A 20,786-nucleotide genomic window follows, 5' to 3' on the forward strand; every position below is an offset into this window, starting at 1 on the left:
ATACACACAGAGGCAAATAATCACACATGAGCACATATAACACACATAAATAAATAATAAAATATAACTAGCGAAAATTGGGCTGTTCTTTTTTTGTAACAGCCCGGGTGGGTCCCGCACCTATTAGTGGGGCCGTCCCACTACCCCGGCACTGTCACTCACAAGCTTAATCACTACCCCCCTCCTCTAGTAGTGTTTTTGCCTCCCGTGGGAATCGAACCTAGTACCTGGGGATAAGTACTACTTCAATGCATTCCCACTACCAATTGAGCTAGCTCAATTGGTAGTGGGAATGCATTGAAGTAGTACTTATCCCCAGGTACTAGGTTCGATTCCCACGGGAGGCAAAAACACTACTAGAGGAGGGGGGTAGTGATTAAGCTTGTGAGTGACAGTGCCGGGGTAGTGGGACGGCCCCACTAATAGGTGCGGGACCCACCCGGGCTGTTACATGTAGCACTTCACACAATAAGTCCTAACCCTCCCCAACTCCTCCAGCTCCTCTGGATCCTCTGTATCCGCCAAAATGTTAGCTCTACCAAGGTGCGTCGAATAGAACTCCCTCAGCTTTGGGTAACTAATGTACCCACCATACTCTCTATTGCAGATTTTCTCTGCCTCCCTCTGCGACACACCCAAGTGCCTCACCAGTAGTGCCTCTCCATCCGATCTCAACATCTTCTTTCGGTGGCCCAACATCCGCCCTTCCACCGGGACATGCATAAGACATACGACATCGTCCAAAGTCACAGTCATCTCCCCCATGGGCATGTGAAAAGTGCTGGTCTCGGAATGTCACCTCTCGCATAGAGTCATCAACAAAGCGTGAGGCACAGTGGCGTAGCCCAAGTAGACCAAGTCATGTAAGCCACTCTCCCTAAGCGGATCCCAAAACCATCTCTGATTGCCGTTTGGACGTCTGAGACTCAAAATCTTAGGGCCATGATTAATTGGTTTTACAGTACGCTTCTTGCGGCACTGAAAAAATAGAAAAATAAACATAGTTTAAACAATGTAAACATTTAACTAATAAATATAAAACTTAACAAATGCTAAAATAAAAATAAAGAAAACATATAAAGAAAATCACATATAAAGAAAACATATAAATAATTTTTTTTAGATAAAACATATAAATAAAACAATTTAAATCAAGAAAGAAAAAATAAAGAAAATAATTAAACATAAAGAAAGGAATTAAAAAAAAAAACACATATAAAAGTTGATATAATAATTAAACAAGCACACACATAATTAAACATAAAGAAAGAACATTTAAAAAACAATACTTACGTTCTCTGAATTATACCAAAGCGGCAATGCCACATGATTGACATAACAGTGAAGCAGAGATATGTTTTGCGGTCCTCCAGGAAAGGGAGGGTCCTTAGGTAACACCTCCGGGGCAGCCGCTGCTGCAATGTCATCCTCGTCTGGCTCCTCTAGCATATGCGACTGCTCTGGCATATACTGCTCGTCGTACCCACCGTCAGTCACATCATGGTGATCCTGATATTTCAGGTACTCCAACTCCTGGGTCAGGTCAACCACCTGCGATTCTTCAGGCTGTGTCTGAGAAGCCTCAGAAGGCCGAGAAGTCCCTGAACCACCCCCCTCCGACCTCTTCCCCTCTTTAGGATATGTGCGTTTTTCCTCTCCTTCTCCTTCCGGTAGCTTTGTGTCTGAGCACGCCTACCACCAATCATCTTAGATGGATCAATGGGGTCCTGATCGGCCATATCTACACAAACAATTAAAAAATTTACATCATTTCCATAACCTAATCAAACACATTAAATCTAGACTAAACATAAACATTTACATTAAAACTAAACAAAACATAAACATAATCAAACACATTAAAAGTACAACAATGAACATCATTTCCATAACCTAATATCATTCATATAAACATAAACATTCAATATAATCATTATTATCATCATTTCAACATAAACATTCACATTTCCATAAACATAAACATAACTAAAACTATAACCATTCAATATAATCATCATTTCAATATAATTTGTGTGCAACATTTCCATCATAACCTAAACATCATTCAATATAACTCTCATAACATAAACTAACTAAATAATCAATAAAATTGTCATTGAGGCATTTTATCAAACACTATGTGTGCAAAGTATAAAACATATTCAAATTGTGTTCATTTGCCACCATCCAAAGCCACATTATCATTTAAACAGCACAGGCAACAACTACATTCGTTTATCCATTCAAAAACTACACATGCAAACATTAAATTGTCAATTTTAAAATCAACCCTAACCACATGCAAACTACTCTAATTTTTTAAAAAAAATAAACCTAAACAAACTAACATTAACATTGCAATGATTAATGGTACTTACTTGTGATAATGTGCGGTTGATTGGCTTGCAAATCATGAAAATGTACTGAGGATTGGCTTGGGATGTGTTTGAAGAAAAACAATGAAACTGGAAACTGCTTCTGTTTCGTTCTGTTTATGTTCAGAAAACCTCGGCAGTTAACTACCGAGGAATTCCTCGGCAGTTAACTGCAGCCGGATTTTGAAATCCTCGGTACTTAATGGCCGAGGGGGCAAAACCGTATTTTACATGTGTGCCACAGCCTTCTCAAATGTGTGAACAACAATTTTCATTTGCCCGAGTCAACACCTTGAAATTACTAGAGTTGCGGTAAAAAAAAGTTACTTACAACCTTAAAAATTAAAAGAAAATTGTTGTTGACACATTCCATATGGCTGGGACACACATGTAAAATACCTTTTTACCCCCTCGACAGTTAACTGCCGAGGAATTCAAAATCCGGCTGCAGTTAACTGCCGAGGAATTCCTCGGTAGTTAACTGCCGAGAAAAACTGTTTCATCAGATGAAACAGTCACTTGATCCCCTTACACACTATTTTCTCATCACCTTCCATACAACTCCAATCCAACCCAAAATCCTAAAATTTTTTTTCATCAAATCTTGCTCCAAAATGATTCAAGCATCAAGCATAGGATGTATCAACACACTTTTGACGTAAAAAAACAGGTATTGTTCATTTTATTCGGTTTATTTTTTGGATATGTCATGGTTTTACAACGTCAGTTACGTAACACTGGCATGGGAAATCTCGGTAGTATACTGCCGAGGAAAACCACGGTTCCTTACTGCCGAGGAAAACCTCGGTAGTTAACTACCGAGTAACTCTTTGGAAAAAATTTTGGTGCGAAAAAATGGCAGCTACTGCCATTTTTTCCAAACTTTTTTTTCTTTGTTTTTTTTTTTGTTTTAGTTCATTATGGCATTAATGTATATGCATTAGTAAGTTGTTAATTTATATTTTTGTGTTGTTTAATTATAGTAATGACCGAGAACGCGGAAGATGTTTCGGGAGAGACAAAACGTAATTTTGTCCAAATTTCCGGAGATGTCAAACCGCCTAAGGTTGAAGTCAAACCAAACATTGATGGAGCTTCCGTCCATGTTGAAGTTCTAAATATGTTAGCCCCGGTGTCGTCCCACTTCAAGCCCACGAAGTTGACACGGCTAGGTTTTTTTCTGACGATATTAAGTTTCAAGATAGAGAAGAATTGCTTGGGTGGGTACGTTGTCAAGCAAATAAGGCGGGATTTACAATTGTTACACAAAGATCAAGCTTGATCCATCCAATATTGCGCCTAGTATGTGAAAGGAGTGGAGCTCATAAAGTGCCTAAAGAAAACTGAAGCATGCGACAACGGGCTCAAGAAAATGCGGGTGCTTGTTCATGATTAGTGGATATCAAAGTACGCAAACAAAGGAATGGGGATTGAACATTCTTAATGGAGTTCACAACCATGCGATGGAGCCGGCTTTAGAAGGACACATTCTTGCCGATAGATTAAAGGAGGATGACAAGAAGATTGTACATGACTTGACCAAGAGCAAGATGCTTCCAAGAAATATTTTGATACACTTGAAGAACAAAAGACCACATTGCATGACAAATGTGAAGCAAGTGTACAATGAACGTCAAAAAATATGGAAGGCAAATAGAGGTGACAAGAAGCCGTTGCAATATCTAATCTCGAAGTTGGAGGAGCACAACTATACTTATTACTCAAGAACACATAGTGAAAGTAACACAATCGAAGATATCTTTTGGGCTCATCCAACATCCGTTAAGTTGTTTAACAATTTTCCAACGGTTTTGGTTATGGACTCCACCTACAAAACCAACTTGTATAAGATGCCAATGTTTGAGGTAGTTGGGGTAACTTCGACCGATTTGACATATTCGGTTGGGTTTGGATTCTTGATGCATGAGAAAGAGGAAAACTTTGTTTGGGTTTTAAAAATGTTGCGTAAACTTCTTACTTCAAAGATGAATATGCCTAAGGTGATTGTTACCGACAGAGATGGGTCTTTGATGAAAGCGGTTGGAATTGTTTTCTCGGAAAGTTATGCTATGAATTGTTACTTTCATGTGCAAGCAAATGTTAAACAAAGGTGCGTCTTAGATTGTAAATATCCTTTGGGAAAAAAGGATGGGAAAGAGGTGAGTAATCACGATGTTGTCAAGAAGATCATGAGGGCATGGAAAGATATGGTTGAATCGTCCACTCAAGAGTTATATGCAAATGCATTAGTGGAGTTCCAAGATGCTTGTAGTGATTTCCCACCTTTCCTAGCCTATGCCATGACCACCTTGAATGAAGTGAAGGAGAAAATAGTGAGGGTATGGACATACCGTGTGTTGCATCTTGGTTGTAGATCCACCAATAGGGTAGAATCGGCTCATGCTTTGGTGAAGAAATATTTGGACAATAGTGTGGGTGATTTGGGTACTTGTTGGGAGAAAATACATAACATGTTGTTGCTTCAACACACTGCGATACAAACAACCTTTGGTCAGAGCGTTACCGTGTTGGAACATAGATTCAAAGATGTCACTTTGTACTCCGGCTTAGGTGGTCATGTGTCTAGATATGCTTTGGACAACATTGCTATGGAAGAGTCACGTTGTAGGGAAACGTTGTGCATGAACAAGGAAATTTGTGGTTGTGTTCAAAGGACATCTTACGGCCTACAATGTGCTTGCGAAATTGCAACTAAACTCCTTGAAGAAAAGCCAATTTTATTGGATGAGATACACCACCATTGGCAAAGGTTACGCATGGGAGAAGAAAGTAATGAACTTGGTTTTTCGGTCGATGATGAGTTGAAGGGTATTGTAGAACGTCTCAAGAAACTCCCTTTCCAAATGAAGCTTGAAGTCAAAGAGGCTTTGCGGCAATTGGCATTTCCTGAAACCACCATGATGTCTCCACCACCACAAAAAGCAACAACCAAGGGAGCCAAGAAAAAAGTGGACATTGCGAGGTCTAAAGGAAAAATTACATCGACTAGTCGGATCCCTTCTTCTTGGGAGGCTGTTGATTCCCAAAATCCGGATAGTCAACCGTCACCATCACCAACAACATCATCATATAAAAGGAAAAAAGGTGCTCGTCTTGGTAAAACACCAATTTCCCCACTTCCATCACCTTCTCGGTATCCAAAGCCTAAGGCTATCCCGGTTATAAGGCCTATTGATTATATGCCACGCTTCATGCTTCCATTTATTGAAAAAGTGGTGGATGTTATTGGCGATGGACATTGTGGATTCCGGGCGAAAGATCATAGAGATGATTATGTTGAAGTATTTGCGGGTGAGCATCGTTATAACTACATTTTAAATGGCTCACATCCTCCCGCAAATACAAAAAGTTGTGCACATCTTGTTGATAAGTGGTTGACTTTTCCGGACATGGGGCACATTGTTGCTAATTATTACAAAAGGTGTGTGGTTGTGTTGACAAATCTTGAAGTTGGTAACTCGGAATCTTTTTTTCCACTAAGAGGGCCACCACTGCCGGGTAAGCAAAAAACTCCCATCATGTGCCTTGGGGTAATTCCTAATCACTTTGTGCTTATTTACTTGAAGAATGGTTGTCCACTACCTCCATCATCTACGGAGTGGCACAATCACAAGAAACAAGATGCGGTGACTTGGGAAGATGAGTATTTGGATCAACATGAGTTGTTTCGAAAGCTCATGGCTATTGAAAGTGGAAACAAACCGCCAAACCCACAAAAGGAATCAAACAAAGCGGCGCCTATTTTGTTGGACACTCCCGAAAAACCAAAGCAACAATTTGAAGTTATTGCGGAAGATGAGGAAGATTTTATGTCACTTGATCTTCTCCAATCACTTGGCTTTTAACGAGTGATTTTTTTGTCGGTGTTAGTCCTTTTTTTTGGTAGAAATTACACCGACGTATATTTTGGGGTCAAAATTGTAATGCCAATTTTTTGTGGCCAATATATAAGTAACATTATGTAATTGATATTGATATATATGATAATATGACTTTTATTGACTTGAAACTAGTGCAATACTTATTTATAGCTTATTAATGTTTACGCATTTGATTTATTCGTTATTACATTCCATTTAATTTTGTTCTAATCTATGATTATTTTGTTAAAGCTTTTGTCAAGTGAAACATGTCAGAGGATGCAAGAATTGAAGGGCGTGTTAGGTATTGCGCGTTTAAAAAGACGGTTAAGGTTATGATAACACCGACAGACTCTATTGATGATTTGAAGACACAACTTAACACTTATTTTGAGCATCTTGGTGAAAATCAATATACATGTCACTTGTCTGCTCTAATGCCAATGATAGACCTAGGAGAAGATAGAGATGAATTCGCATGGAAAACGGCAAGCTATATGCCTTGGATTATTAAAGACGATAGCGACGTCGGATTTATGTTTAGGAATATGGTGGAAAATAATGTATTATATATATATGTTCGTTCCATATGCAATTGTAATGAATGTAAGTAGGGATTTAATTTAATGATGTGTAATGAGTTGTAATGTGTTGTAATGTGTTGTTTGATTATGGACACTATGTTCCGTTTTGATGAATTTCAAACTTTTGTGTGGTTTGAACCAAATGTCGGTTTGATTTAATTATGGACAAATGTAAAAGATATTGTATTTTTCTTGTTTATGACCGAGTTTCATTGTTGTATAATTTGAATTGCCTATGGAAATGCTCTGGTGAAATTACAGGTCAAAACTGGCCTAAAAACGGCTTGGTAAGGGTTAACATTAATGCAGAACCTGCTGTCTGCATAAATGCTTTCCTCGACAGTTAACTACCGAGGAAATCCTCGGCAGTTAACTGCAGCCGGATTTTAAATTCCTCAGTAGTTAACTGCCGAGGGGGTAAAAACGTATTTTACATGTGTGTCCCAGCCTTCTCTAATGTGAACAACAATTTTCAAATTAAAATTACCAGTGTACAGTACACATACTTCACCACCTAACTCCCAAGGTCCAAAACAATACCCTTAAACCTCGAAGAACAATCGTGTGACATACTGACATTCGGCGACACAAACAACCTCAACAGCCACAAAGTAACGAATCCATGTTACATTCGATGTTTCTTTTCCATTGAATTTGAATCTCGATTCTGATTAACACTACCAGAAGCAATGTTGAAGAAAGTTTTCAAAACCCCTCGCTTCTTTGGGTTCCGCCGCAACCACAGCAATTCTCTCTCAACCTCTTCCGTCAGTTCCGATGAACGAGGTATTCGTTTCTGCATTTGGGTAGCTCTCAAATTTGAGAATCTTAGCTTCGAACCTTATTGCTTGGTTAACCGTATCCTTTTCCATAAAAATTGGTATTCCATTTACTGGGAAGCTCTTGAGCTTCTCAAGAAAAAAGGTGTTTTAGTAACTTCAGATTCCGTTAGAGCTTTGGTTAGATCTTATTCTTATATGGGTTATACCGAAAAAGCTATAGAATCATTTGTTAGAATGCGCGAATTTGGTGTTGAACCTGATGCTCATATGTATAACACAATTTTGAGAGATGTGTTGAATGAAAAGTTACTTGAGCTGGCTCTTGCATTGTATACTACCATGCTTAAATCCAATGTTGATCCTAATTTTTATACTTATAATATGTTGATTGATGGGTTGTGTAAAAGGGGTGAAGTTAAGGGAGCACAGGAGATGCTCGATGAAATGAAGAGAGTTGGTATTGTTCCTTGTGTCCTATCGATGACTTCGATTCTTTATGCGTGTTGTCAGGTGAACAATGTGGATGAGGCGCATATGTTGTTTGATAAAATGATGAAAGAAAAAGAAGGGTTTCCGCCACCGGATATGATTTCTTGTAATGTTGTTCTTAATGGGTTTTGCAAGACGGGGAGGCTAGAGGAAGCACTTTCTTTTGTGTGGTTAATAAAGAAAGATGGTTTCTCACTTAATCGAAATAGCTATTCCTCTCTTATTAATGGATTTTTTAAGGCTAGGAGATATAGGGAAGCACATGTGTGGTATACCAAGATGTTTAAGGAGGGGATTGTGCCTGATGTTGTTTTGTACGCTATAATGATACGTGGTTTGTCAGAGGAGGGCAGGGTTGGTGAAGCTGGTAAGATGTTAGAGGAGATGACTCAGATAGGTTTAACTCCTGATGCTTATTGCTACAATGCTGTAATTCAAGGTTTATGTGATGTAGGTCTTTTGAATCGAGCACAGTCTCTTCATCTTGAAATTTCCGAGCACAATGTTTGCACGCACACAATTCTCATATGTGAAATGTGTAAGCGAGGAATGGTTGCTGAGGCAAAAGAATTATTTAATCGGATGGAGAAGCTTGGATGTGAACCTTCGGTTGTGACCTTCAATGCGCTTATAAATGGACTGTGCAAAGCTAAAAATCTTGAGGAAGCAAAGAATTTATTTCACAAGATGGGCGTCGGGAGAAGATATTCGTTTCGCATCAGTCTTTCTCAGGGTTCTGGTCAGGTTTCTGATGGTGCTAGTCTCCAGAAAAAGGTGAAGGAAATGTGTGAGGCGGGACAAATTTTGAAGGCTTACAAGTTAATCACTGATCATGCTGGCGAGCTTAGGCATGACATCATTTCATACAACATTCTAATCAATGCCTTTTGCTTGGATCGTAACGTTACCGCTGCTTATAATCTTTTTGAGGAACTGCAAAAGTGGGGTCTCTCACCCGATAGTGTTACATATGGGACAATTATCAAAGGGCTGTTCATAGTTGACAGAGAAGATGATGCCTTTAAGGTTTTTCAGCGTATGCAGAAGACTGGCTCTGAACCTACCCTCTCAGTTTATAAAACACTTATGACTTGTTTGTGTAGAAAGAACAAGGTCTCACGGGCATTCAGTCTTTATTTGGAATATTTGAAGAGCCTTCCTAGTCGGGACAACGACTCAATCAGTACTCTAGAAAAATATTTATTCGGAGAAAAATTGGAACAAGTGATTCGAGGTTTACTTGAACTGGACTTCAAGGCCAGAGATTTTAAGTTAGCTCCATATACAATTCTACTTATTGGGTTCTGTCAGGCAGGAAAAGTATCTGAAGCATTAATTATATTCTCTGTTCTTGATGAGTTCAATATCAAAATCAATGCTACAAGTTGTGTACATTTGATCAGAGGTCTTTGTAAGGAACAGAGGCTATATGACGCAGTAAAAATATTTTTTTACAGTCTTGATAAGGGTTTCATGTTGAAGCCAATGATTTGTAATCACCTCCTCACGCGTCTTCTTTATTCCCAAGCTTATAAGGAGTGGGCTGTTGATCTTATTGGTAGGATGGAATCTTTTGGATACCATTTAAATTCAGAAGAATTTGCAACGACATTGACACTTTTACACCAATACCAAAAAGGAAAGAAAAGAAAAATAACCCTCAGAAAAGATTAAATTACACTGATTGATTTAGATGAAAGAGTTTCTTTATGTGGTTCTTCAGTGAATATCCCCAGTTACGAAAATGGTCGTGAATCAAGAACCAAAGGTGCCCTTTATCCCTTCTGTATATGTTTTTTCTTGAAGCAGTCCTTATGTGTATGTTAAATTTCAAATAATGTGTTTCGAGAGTTATTGTAGAACAGTATAAGGATCGATTAAGAGGTATATCCTTGCATGCTTCCTTTTAGAATTTTACTTTAAACCAAGAAATCACATGTCTATAACTACTATGGAATCTAAACAGTTAAAATATTTCAGAATTTTCTTTATTGCTTTAGAATTTTGAAGAGTGATTATCGGAGTTGTTTTGTACCCACAAAGTTTCTTTCTTTCTTAAGCGTGCATTCGGTTCTTCATTTGCATGCGTTCTAATGTTTGGAAATGTATGGACACGTCTTTTGGTGATTATGGAGAAATTACCGTTTGGGCTTTCTGCTCCAATGGAAAGAAAAGATGCACTATTTTTCTGTGATTCATGATTGACAACACTGCTTCAATCTAAAATCAATTATATGATCAATATTTTCAGAAGCTCAACGGTCGATGGACTGCTACTCCAAGAGTAGTGACAGGAAAACATTGAAGAGGTGGTTTTTTATCGACAAAAGAGCATGGTGAAGTGAAAATCTGATAAAAATATTAGTTTCTTATCAAATTGTTTCTGCGCGTGTGTTGGGCGTTGGCTTGCTAAAAACCTGGATCCTATGGACATGAATTCAAATCATACTCCGTTCTCACGTATACTGCTCTGATAACAAACTCAAGGCTGCATTCCAATTTGTTGCCTTATTCCCATACCGCTGCAACCTTTCCACATGGTATGCTATTGAACATCCCAAGGAAGAAGACCGGAATTCTTGAAGATGTTTTTTCTTGTGGTTGGTTGGATGCCATGAAATCATCTTCAGATCCACCGGAGAATATAACAAATGGATGTTAATCATGGTTTCACATCATCTGAAACTGATCCTTACTCTAACTGGCTGGTATCAATACTCCTCTATTTCAATTAGTATCCTGTATCCTAGTTCTGCAGTTTTAAGATGGTGTTATTTATTTTATTGCCTTTATTTTTGTTCATTTTGCAGCTAAAATATCCATAAGCACTTACATCTTTTGATCAAATTAGGAACTTCGCAAAAGGCAAAATAATTGCACTGCTTTTGGACTATGATGGAACTTTTTCACCAATTGTGGATAATCTTGACTGTGCTTTCATGTTGGACAATGAATGTGTGTGATATTCTACTCGATTTTACTGTCTAATTTCTATTCTTCCTACAATTATTCTGATCTGGTAAGGTCTGCAGATGTGTGCTGCTGTTAAAAAGGTCGCAGAGTATTTTCCAACAACAATAACTTGTCTAAGAAGTCATGACAAGGTAGTCAAAAAATTCTATCTTACATAATTTTTTTCTTCCCTTTTCTTTTCTCTTACCGATGATTTAAGGATAAATGATTTTTTTTGTACAACCAAATTCAGACAAACTTTTGTGCCAAATTTGACAATTTTTCTCTTATCGATTAATCTTAGGTGCCGATTGAATGGAGCAGTACAAGATAAATGTTTTGATACATCAGTAGAGGACTGTACACCAGTGCTAGGACTAGAACTAGAATTAAAACAAAAGGCGGGACTGGCTTGAGCTGATGGATTGGAAGGAACTTGAGATTTGGAAACTCATAGAGGCCACCTCTGCCAACTTGACCATGACACTCACGAGGTATAGCAGGTTGAAACTGTTGATTGAACCTATGGTAACAATAGGATGCAATGTGCCCAAACTTAAAACTGACCTGACACTGAATATTGCCAAAACGTCCTCCTTCACGGCCACAACCTGAATTAGGATAACCAGAACCTGAAGGAGTAGATTCAGAAGAGGGAGGCACAGTTTGGGATACAGACATGTCACCGGTAGAAGGTGCAGACGTGAGATTAACCGGCACTGATTCAGTGCTTGCAGCTTTCTTTAACTTTTGAAGATGCATCTCATGAGCCAGAAGCAACGCCTCAGCTTCCACAGCTGAACCATATGAAATTTACTTTCAATAGCATAAATTACCGTAGAAAATTCTTGAGAAAGTCCTAAAGTCAGATCAATGTGCTGTTGTGAAGGAACATGATCTCCTACAAAAGCAAGTGCATCAGCTAGCACCTTGATGCGTGGCAGATATTCTGCAATAGAACGACCTTCAAGAAAAGCTGAGTGAAGTTCTGTGTCTAACTGTTGCGCCTTCGCACATGTGAGTGTCTTGAAGTGTGCAGGAATATGATCTCAAAGTTCATAGGAGTGAACGCAACCAAGCACACGATTAAGAATCAATGTTGTTGTAATTTTTATTATTAATGTTACGCGGGTTTTCCTAAACTGGTGAATTCTTAATTCTGGTTTGTCTTCATAGGAGCTGTTTTTGATTAAGCTGATTGTGATGTTAGTTGTCTCCATCTTGTAATGTAAACATTAAATGCAAATATAAATAAAATGAGCATAAAGTCAAATCATGAAATCTGTATTCACTTGTTCTTTCTTAGTGTTATTTCATTCAGATTCAGATAGATGATACCTTGTAGTTTACTAATTTTGAAGGATTTAAGCTATATAAAGTTTAGACAACTTTTTTTCATTGTTATTGCCTATTTCGTTGAAGAATCTTTCTTTACTTTGTCAGGGGTCTATATCTATCTATTACTATTAACTTCCATGTTGTACTGTTTCCACTTGGTGGGGGTAGTACAGTACTACTTTACATTATGCAGAAAACTAATTAGCATTTGCTTAATTTTTTCGTTTACAAATTGCAGCTGTTACCTCTGTCGTTTCGCTGAGTGAGTTTGTTAATGAGTAAGGTTATTATGAAGCTCGAACACAGATAGCAGACACGGCATTGACACAAAATTTTGAGAAAATGACATAATTCAACGTAATCACAAGTGTCGACACACCTTCAATCAGAAGTGTCGGTGCAACAACGATTCATTCAAACTTTGTAGTTTGTATGAATAAATAACTTGTTTCTCTCACAACATTTAGTTAGTATTCAAGCTTTGAAGAGTATTTTATGTTTTTTTGGGTCTTTTTGTGTTAACGTGATAATCAAACAATACATGATGTGAAAAATATACTCGTTCTTCTGTTTAACAGCTGTTGATGTACAGTTTTATAAATAATAATTGAGGATAAAATCCAAAAGTTGTTTCCATTGTTATGTGCAAACGATACATAAATCTTTTGAAGATGCTTTTTCTGTGTCATTCTTTTCTCATGCTAGTACTTGAATTTATGTTATCCGACGACTCAATCATGGCTCAAGGCCAGCTTCAATAATGTGTAGTTGTTGTCAATTAGCGCCAACATGTACTTTGCGTGTTTCATTTCATATCTTTAGGTCACCCCAAGTAGGATAATTCTCTTTATTTGGATTTTACTGAATTGAATTTTTATACCAATTATTATTGGGAAGAAGAATCATTCTTTAAATATTAATTATAAATGATAGGAAGAACCTATTATTGCATATTTTTTTTTTTTAATTTTTTATTATAATTAAATGGTTAATAAAAATTCATACTTTGTTGTGCTTTTGATAACGGCAGTTTCTAAGTGCTGTCTCTCTTACTGCTCCCTGGTTTTGCTTCAGGTTGCTTCACGTGTTTAACAGTGTAATATTTATAGCATCCTTTATTTTATCGAATTTTCAGTGCACTGTTTGTTCTAACATCCATCAGACATGCAAGCTGTTTTTCCATTTCCATTTAGAACCAACATTATTTTAAAAAGTCATGTTTGCTGGTTCATGTCTGCAACTCATTTTTCATCTTCTTAGTTGATAGCAGCTATATCGGCGGTCACAAACTTGGTTTGAATTTGTTTCAATTATTCTGTCACTAGATATTCGGTGACTTCAATCTAATGTTGTCAAATGGCAGCACTAATGTAGAAGAGTTTGAACAAATCACTATTGTTTTGTGACACGCTGTTTAGTATAAAGTGTTGTCAAATAGAGGGTATAGCAGCACTATAGCTCTGTAGCGTAGCTGAATTTGAACAAACTGATATTTTCTGCGATTCATGATTGACAAAACTGCTTTAATCTAAAATCAATTATATGATCAATATTTTGAGAAGCTCAACGGTCGATGGACTGCTACTCCAAGAGTAGTGACAGGAAAACATTGAAGAGGTGGTTTTTTATTGACAAAAGAGTATGGTGAAGTGGAAATCTGATAAAAATATTAGTTTCTTATCAAATTGTTTCTGCGCATGTGTTGGCTTGCTAAACCTGGATCCTATGGACATGAATTCAAATCATACTCCGTTCTCACGTATACTGCTCTGATAACAAACTCAAGGCTGCATTCCAATTTGTTGCCTTAATCCCATACCGCTGCAACTTTTCCACATGGTATGCTATTGAACATCCCAAGGAAGAAGACCGGAATTCTTGAAGATGTTTTTTTCTTGTGGTTGGTTGGATGCCATGAAATCATCTTCAGCTCCACCGAAAAATATAACAATGGATGTTAATCACGGTTTCGCATCATCTGAAACTGATCCTTACTCTAACTGGCTGGTATCAATACTCCCCTATTTCATTTAGTATCCCGTATCCGAGTTCTGCAGTTTTATGATGGTGTTATTTATTTTATTGCCTTTATTTTTGTTCATTTTGCAGCTAAAATATCCATAAGCACTTACATCTTTTGATCAGATTAGGAACTTTGCAAAAGGCAAAATAATTGCACTGCTTTTGGACTGTGATGGAAAATTTTCACCAATTGTGGATAATCCTGACTGTGCTTTCATGTCGGACAATGTATGTGTGTGATATTCTACTCGATTTTACTGTCTAATTTCTATTCTTCCTACAATTATTCTGATCTGGTAAGGTCTGCAGATGTGTGCTGCTGTTAAAAAGGTTGCAGAGTATTTTCCAACAACAATAACTTGTCTAAGAAGTAAGAAATCATGACAAGGTAGTCAAAAAATTCTATCTTACATAATTTTTTTCTTCCTTTTCCTTTTCTCTTATCGATTTAAGGATAAATGATTTTTTTTGTACAACCAAATTTAGACACTTTTGTGCCAAATTTGATAATTTTTCTCTTATCGATTAATCTTAGGTGCCAATTGAATTGAGCAGTACAAGATAAATGTTTAGATACATCAGTAGAGGACTGTATACCAGTGCTAGGACTAGAACTAGAATTAAAACAAGAGGCGGGACTGGCTTGAGCTGATGGATTGGAAGGAACCTGAGATTTGGAAACTCATAGAGGCCGTCTCTGCCAACTTGACCATGACACTCATGAGGTATAGCAGGTTGAAACTGTTGATTGAACCTATGGTAACAATATGTTGCAATGTGCCCAAACTTAAAACAGACCCGACACTGAATATTGCCAAAACGTCCTCCTCCACGGCCACGACCTGAATTAGGATAACCAGAACCTGAAGGAGTAGATTCAGAAGAGGGAGGCACAGTTTGGGATACAGACATGTCACCAGTAGAAGGTGCAGACGTGAGATTAATCGACACTGAATCAGTGCTTGCAGCTTTCTTTAACTTTTGAAGACGCATCTCATGAGCCAGAAGCAACGCCTCAGCTTCCACAGCTGAACCATATGAAATTTACTTTCAATAGCATAAATTACCGGAGAAAATTCTTGAGAAAGTCCTAAAGTCAGATCAATGTGTTGTTGTGAAGGAACATGATATCCTTCAAAAGCAAGTGTATCAACTAGCACCTTGATGCGTGGCAGATATTCAGCAATAGAATGACCTTCAAGAAAAGCTGAGTGAAGTTCTGTGTGTAACTGTTGCGCCTTCGCACATGTGAGTTTCTGGAAGTGTGCAGAAATATGATCTCAAAGTTCATAGGAGTGAACGCAACCAAGCATACGATAAAGAATCAACGACGAAAGTGTCGATTGAAGCCATGCGAAAAACCACTTACATCTTTTGATCAAATTAGGAACTTCGCAAAGGGCAAAATAATTGCCTTGCTTTTGGAGTATGATGAAACTTCTTCACCAATTGTGGACATCTTTTGATCAAATTAGGAACTTCGCAAAAGGCAAAATAATTGCCTTGCTTTTGGACTATGATGGAACGTTTTCACCAATTGTGTATAATCGTGACTGTGCATTCATGTTGGACAATGCATGTGTGTGATAATTTCCTCCATTTTACTGTCTAATTACTATTCTTCCTACACTGATTCTGATCTAGTAAGGTCTGCAGATGTGTGCTGCTGTTAAAGAGGTGGAAGAGTATTTTCCAACAACAATAACTTGTTGAAGAAATCGTGACAAGGTATTTCAAAAATTCTATCTAACACAATTTTTTTCTTCCTTTTTCTTTTGTCTTACCAATTTAAAGATAAATGATTTTTTTGTTCAACCAAATTTAGACAAACTTTCGTGCCAATTTTTTCAAGTGGTTTACGCTGTTCATTTACCACGAAATTGGATGTGGTTAACTCTAATTTTCAGGTGTTCAACTACATATAGAATTGAACACCTTAAAATAGTGTTTAATCACATTCTTATTCAAAGTTGTGAAATTATAGTTGCTGAAATAAACAACTGATATTAAAATGCAGTTGCTCACTACTTGCAAACAACAAGCTTCCTCGTTCGTTGTTGTTTTTGATTATAACTAGCTTTCCTACTGGTTCAAGTACATGAATTTTTAGGACTAACGGAACTCTATTACACTGGTAGCCATGGAATGGACATCATGGGCCCTGTTAGACAATCTCTATCTCCCACCCTAATTGTATCATTAAGTCTACAGACAAGCAGGTACTGTGGTCAAAGTGTCTACATCTCATCCAATTATGGATATCTGTTCGAGAATCTTAATAAATTGATGTCTCTCTTATGATCCAATTACAGGGGAAGAAGATTAATTTATTCCAACCTGCTGCTGAATTCCTGCCAATGATTAATGAGGTGGATACTGCTATTATGAATCATTTTTCAATTTTCTTTCTTTATTGTGATGTTATGTCCTGATTAACGCATGTTTGTGCAGGTACTTAACTCTCTCTCTCTCTCTCATTGAGTGTACATAAGACAATAAAGGTGCAAAAGTTGAGACCAATAATTCTGTATCTGTACATTGCCTCAATGTAGATGAGAAGGTATAGGCTTCTGTTCTTATGTTTAATTTGATTTTTTTTTTTTGCAACATTGATTATTACCCTTTTCATCGACATTAAGTTACATTCGTATTTCTCTTTTTTTTATTTTTTATACAGAGTTGGGATTTGATGGGGCGTCGAGTTAACGATGTTCTTCAGGGCTTTCCACGTTTGCGGTTAACTCATGGTTGCAAGGTACTATTTTAAGGGACAACTTTATTACTCGCTTCATTAGGAGAATTAACTAACTCAGTACATTTAAAGGTTGTTACCTCTTTTGCAGGTTTTAGAGGTCTGACCTGTGATTAACTGGGATAAGGGAGAAGCGGTTACTTTTTCTTTTACTCGAGTCACTTGGTGAGTTCATTTGCCGTTTCTGTAGTATATGGTTTCTTTTTTCTTTAAGATCAAAGTTCTTTGTTTTGTGCAGTAAATGACATCAGAAAATATTGTTTTTAGGACTCAACAATTGCAACGATGTACTTCCTATATTATCAGCGATGATCGGATGGATTAAGATGCATTTAAGGTAATTTCTAGCTTGCTGTGAGGATTGTGTGGCTTCCACTTGTTTGCTTGTATTTTAACTTACTGATATGAGATGAAACGTAACAGGCTTTGCGAGAGGGAATTAAAGGCTATGGGATTTTAGTGTCTTCAGAACCAAAGGAAAGCAATGCAATATACTCTTGTCATGATTCGTTAGAGGTATTTCCCAATTTTTAACTGAGTTCATACATTATATTTTGGGTTGAATAAATTTCTCTGTTCTATAGATTTGTAAAATAGTGTGTTTTTTTTCGACTTTAGAATTGCTTTCATGATCTGATAATTTGATACATACATTCCCGGAATCATGGTCAATTCCATGCCTGTTTGGCTATACGGTCAAAACCTTGCAGAAGGCAAAATTATTAAATATTCAAACTTTTTCCCCATGCGTCCCCACGGGTTAACACACATAAGATACATATATATTAATACATTTTCCCTGTGCGGTAAGCTTTTTCTAACGTTAAACTAGGTGATAGAACCCCAAACAGAAGATTAAGGATTTAACGCATAAAATGCTGAATAAAGGAAAGTAATGGAGAATGTATGATTATGATATTTCTGGAAATAAAATGTACAATCAGCGGAATAACATTCACACTGCGCATAAGCTCCTCAGTAAGATTTCCCTCACTGCCTAATCATCCCTCTAAGTGGGCCCTAAACATCTGGGCTCATTACATATTAGAACCTATCATTAGGTCTGTCCGTCACCACCACCTTCACCTACATCAAAATTATATATATATATATATATACACATCATTCAATTCCCTATTAGGTTGATCCTTTTGAAGCATTGAGAGAACATCTCTCATTGAAGGCCTATCGGCTCGATGTCTGCTTGTGCAAAGCAATGCGATTCTAAACATGTTTGTCGTTTCTTTCTTCATTGAATCACGATCTGCCCCAGCATTCTTGTCCAATATACCGTTAATTCCATCTTCAGTCTGTAGTTTGGAATCAACCCAATCCACAATGTTCTTACCTTCACCAAATTCTTCATTCAATGCACGTTTTCCACTTATAAGTTCCATTAAAACCACTCCGTAGCTGTAAATATCAGTTTTCTCATCAACTTGGAGTCTTTCGGCATTTTCTGCAAAAATGAAAAAAACAAACAACACCCTTTTATTATTACAGATGTATTATTTTGGTTGTATAAGAACAATTTAACTGATTCAATTACACCACACCTTAACATATATAACATTCATCAAAGCTATGTTCATGCTCTCACTCACTTCATATATCTATGTACTCTTTATATAAGATAAATTAATAATGCATGCACATCATGAACAAGAAAGGAACATTTCTTTTGTCAAAAAAAAAAAAAAAAGAAAGGAACATTTCTTGATAAATAACAATAATAAAAATAATCGTGCTGACCTGGAGCGATGTAACCATGGGTACCAATAATCGTAGACTTAAGCTCATCTATTTGAATTAACTTGGCAATACCAAAATCAGCTACTTTCGCTTTCATCTGACCGTCCAATAAAATGTTGCGAGGTTTGATATCCCTGTGTACAACCACAGGATTGTAGTCATAACTGATTCCATGTGCCACACCTAAGGCTATCTTATACCTAGTAACGCATTTACCATATTATCCCCATTATAATGTGGGGTTGGAAGGTTGAAATGAAAGAGACATATACATAGAAATAAGAGAAGGAGCATATAATAAAGGAGAGAGAAGTAATGTTAGTTTTTAATAACTTGGTTTACAAACTCTTATTTAGGTTTTTCTATTTATCCTTTACAATTAAATTTGATTTTATCTTTTTGTTTGGATATATAATAACACTTTTTAACATATTGATGAAATGAATATACTTTATTATTATTTATGAATTAGGATTCTCTCTCTTTTTTTGTATCAGATAAATGTTTGTATATATCTAAAATCTACAATTATGTTTTTCTTATCTAAATTTATGTGGTATTGTTTTTCAAATATATATGAGTTTGAGGAAGTGTTTTTCCAGTCATTGAGATGATTTAGAGGGTCAATGAGGGTGGATTTTATTGAGAGGAGAGTGCTGAGTTGTTGTGGCAGAGGAAACTAGTGGTAGTAACTGTGTTTGGGAAAAGAAGAAGAATGTGAAGAGAAAGAAAAGAAAAGGTTTCATTGTTGTTGAGATGATGGAAGAGAACAAGAAATAAGGAAGTTGGGTGGGAACACAGTAAGAGATTAAGATGCAATATATATCTGACAGGGAAGAGAAGGAGCAAATAATAAAGGAGAGAAAAGTAATGCTAGTCTCTACTCTCTAGTAACTTGGTTTATAAACTCTTATTTAGATTTTTCTCTTTATATTTTACATTTGAATTTGTTGTCTTTTTGTTTGGATAATGACACCTTTCAACAGATTGATAAAATGAATGTACTCATTATTATTTACAAATTAGGATTTTGTATTTTTTAATGACTCAATGAATGTTAGTCTCTGTTTGGATAATAGTTGATTTTATTAGTAACAATCCATTCATATAAATTGGCAGTTGAAGACTATAGGGAAGAATTGTATGGAGCTGGTTCAGAGAATTAGCTGTGTCTGCTCATACATACACAGGGAAGGGAATTCTGCTGCGGATGTTATGGCTAGGAATGCGCAGAGTCTGTCCACCTACTACTCTCAATGGCAGGAATCCCCCCAAGTTTCATCCCCCTTTTCTCTCTAGAGATGTTCAGGCCTCCCTTGTTGTAGAATTTTGATGTAATTTTGTTTCTGCTCCCTTTTCTTGTATTTTGATGTAGAAACTTTCGTTGTTAAGGGTTCTGGCCCTCTCGAGCTCGTTTATTTATTTTCTTCGCTTGAATAGAGCTAGTACCTCAAGAGAACACTGAAAATGTTTGAAAACTATACTTAAAAGTAACATGAGGTAAAAGTAAATACTTAATGTTATTGGGTTCCAACCACAGTTCTACTTGCAATCTTTTTGCAGATAATAAGCATTGTTTCAATCCTATATATTTATCAGTTTTAACTTAAAATAGTTGTTTTTTTGGCTCTTCACTTCATAGTATTAGAGGAACTATTTCTCTTTGCTTCATTTTATTTTGAGTAAATTACACTCCTCGCCCCTCAAAGATGCTTGAATTACGAGGGTATGTGAAACTTTTCCTCCATTTGCTATGTTTACCCCTTTGGGATAGTGTGTTCCACTTTAGTAATTCAACCTATCACTAGTAACTGGTTACATGAAATTTTAATTTCTCAAAATGAATTTTACATTTGGAT

At 36.8% G+C, this 20,786-nt stretch overlaps 1 protein-coding gene and 1 pseudogene across 15 annotated transcripts; one reads left to right on the plus strand and one right to left on the minus strand.

Moving 5' to 3' along the window:
- Window positions 1-447: 447 nt before the first annotated feature.
- LOC146941568 (uncharacterized) lies at window positions 448-2,642 on the minus strand (annotated as a pseudogene). Its single transcript, XR_015030035.1, has 3 exons — window positions 2,379-2,642; window positions 1,294-1,741; window positions 448-978 (listed from the first exon to the last, which is right to left on the minus strand). The product of XR_015030035.1 is annotated as an uncharacterized LOC146941568 (transcript).
- Window positions 2,643-7,384: 4,742 nt separating this feature from the next.
- Window positions 7,385-20,479, plus strand: LOC146941569 (uncharacterized). 14 transcript variants are annotated; one of them, XM_085755380.1, is made up of 14 exons: window positions 7,385-9,879; window positions 10,363-10,819; window positions 10,922-11,066; window positions 14,733-14,811; window positions 14,959-16,002; window positions 16,080-16,151; window positions 16,519-16,642; window positions 16,736-16,792; window positions 16,875-16,983; window positions 17,101-17,178; window positions 17,267-17,340; window positions 17,443-17,512; window positions 17,599-17,691; window positions 20,047-20,479. In XM_085755380.1, the coding sequence occupies exon 1, from the start codon at window positions 7,530-7,532 to the stop codon at window positions 9,783-9,785; it is 2,256 nt and encodes a 751-aa protein (XP_085611506.1). In that variant the 5' UTR covers window positions 7,385-7,529; the 3' UTR covers window positions 9,786-9,879; window positions 10,363-10,819; window positions 10,922-11,066; window positions 14,733-14,811; window positions 14,959-16,002; window positions 16,080-16,151; window positions 16,519-16,642; window positions 16,736-16,792; window positions 16,875-16,983; window positions 17,101-17,178; window positions 17,267-17,340; window positions 17,443-17,512; window positions 17,599-17,691; window positions 20,047-20,479. The 14 variants fall into 14 exon arrangements, 10 of the variants coding, with proteins under 10 accessions (XP_085611506.1, XP_085611511.1, XP_085611508.1 ...); XM_085755385.1 differs by having other exon boundaries at window positions 16,562-16,642; window positions 17,599-19,794; XR_015032437.1 differs by having other exon boundaries at window positions 9,853-9,879; window positions 17,599-19,794.
- Window positions 20,480-20,786: the final 307 nt, after the last annotated feature.

This window comes from Medicago sativa, chromosome 3, assembly GCF_051527215.1.
Source record: "Medicago sativa cultivar Bolivia chromosome 3, Bolivia_mono, whole genome shotgun sequence".
In the NCBI taxonomy this organism is placed as follows: Eukaryota; Viridiplantae; Streptophyta; class Magnoliopsida; order Fabales; family Fabaceae; genus Medicago; species Medicago sativa.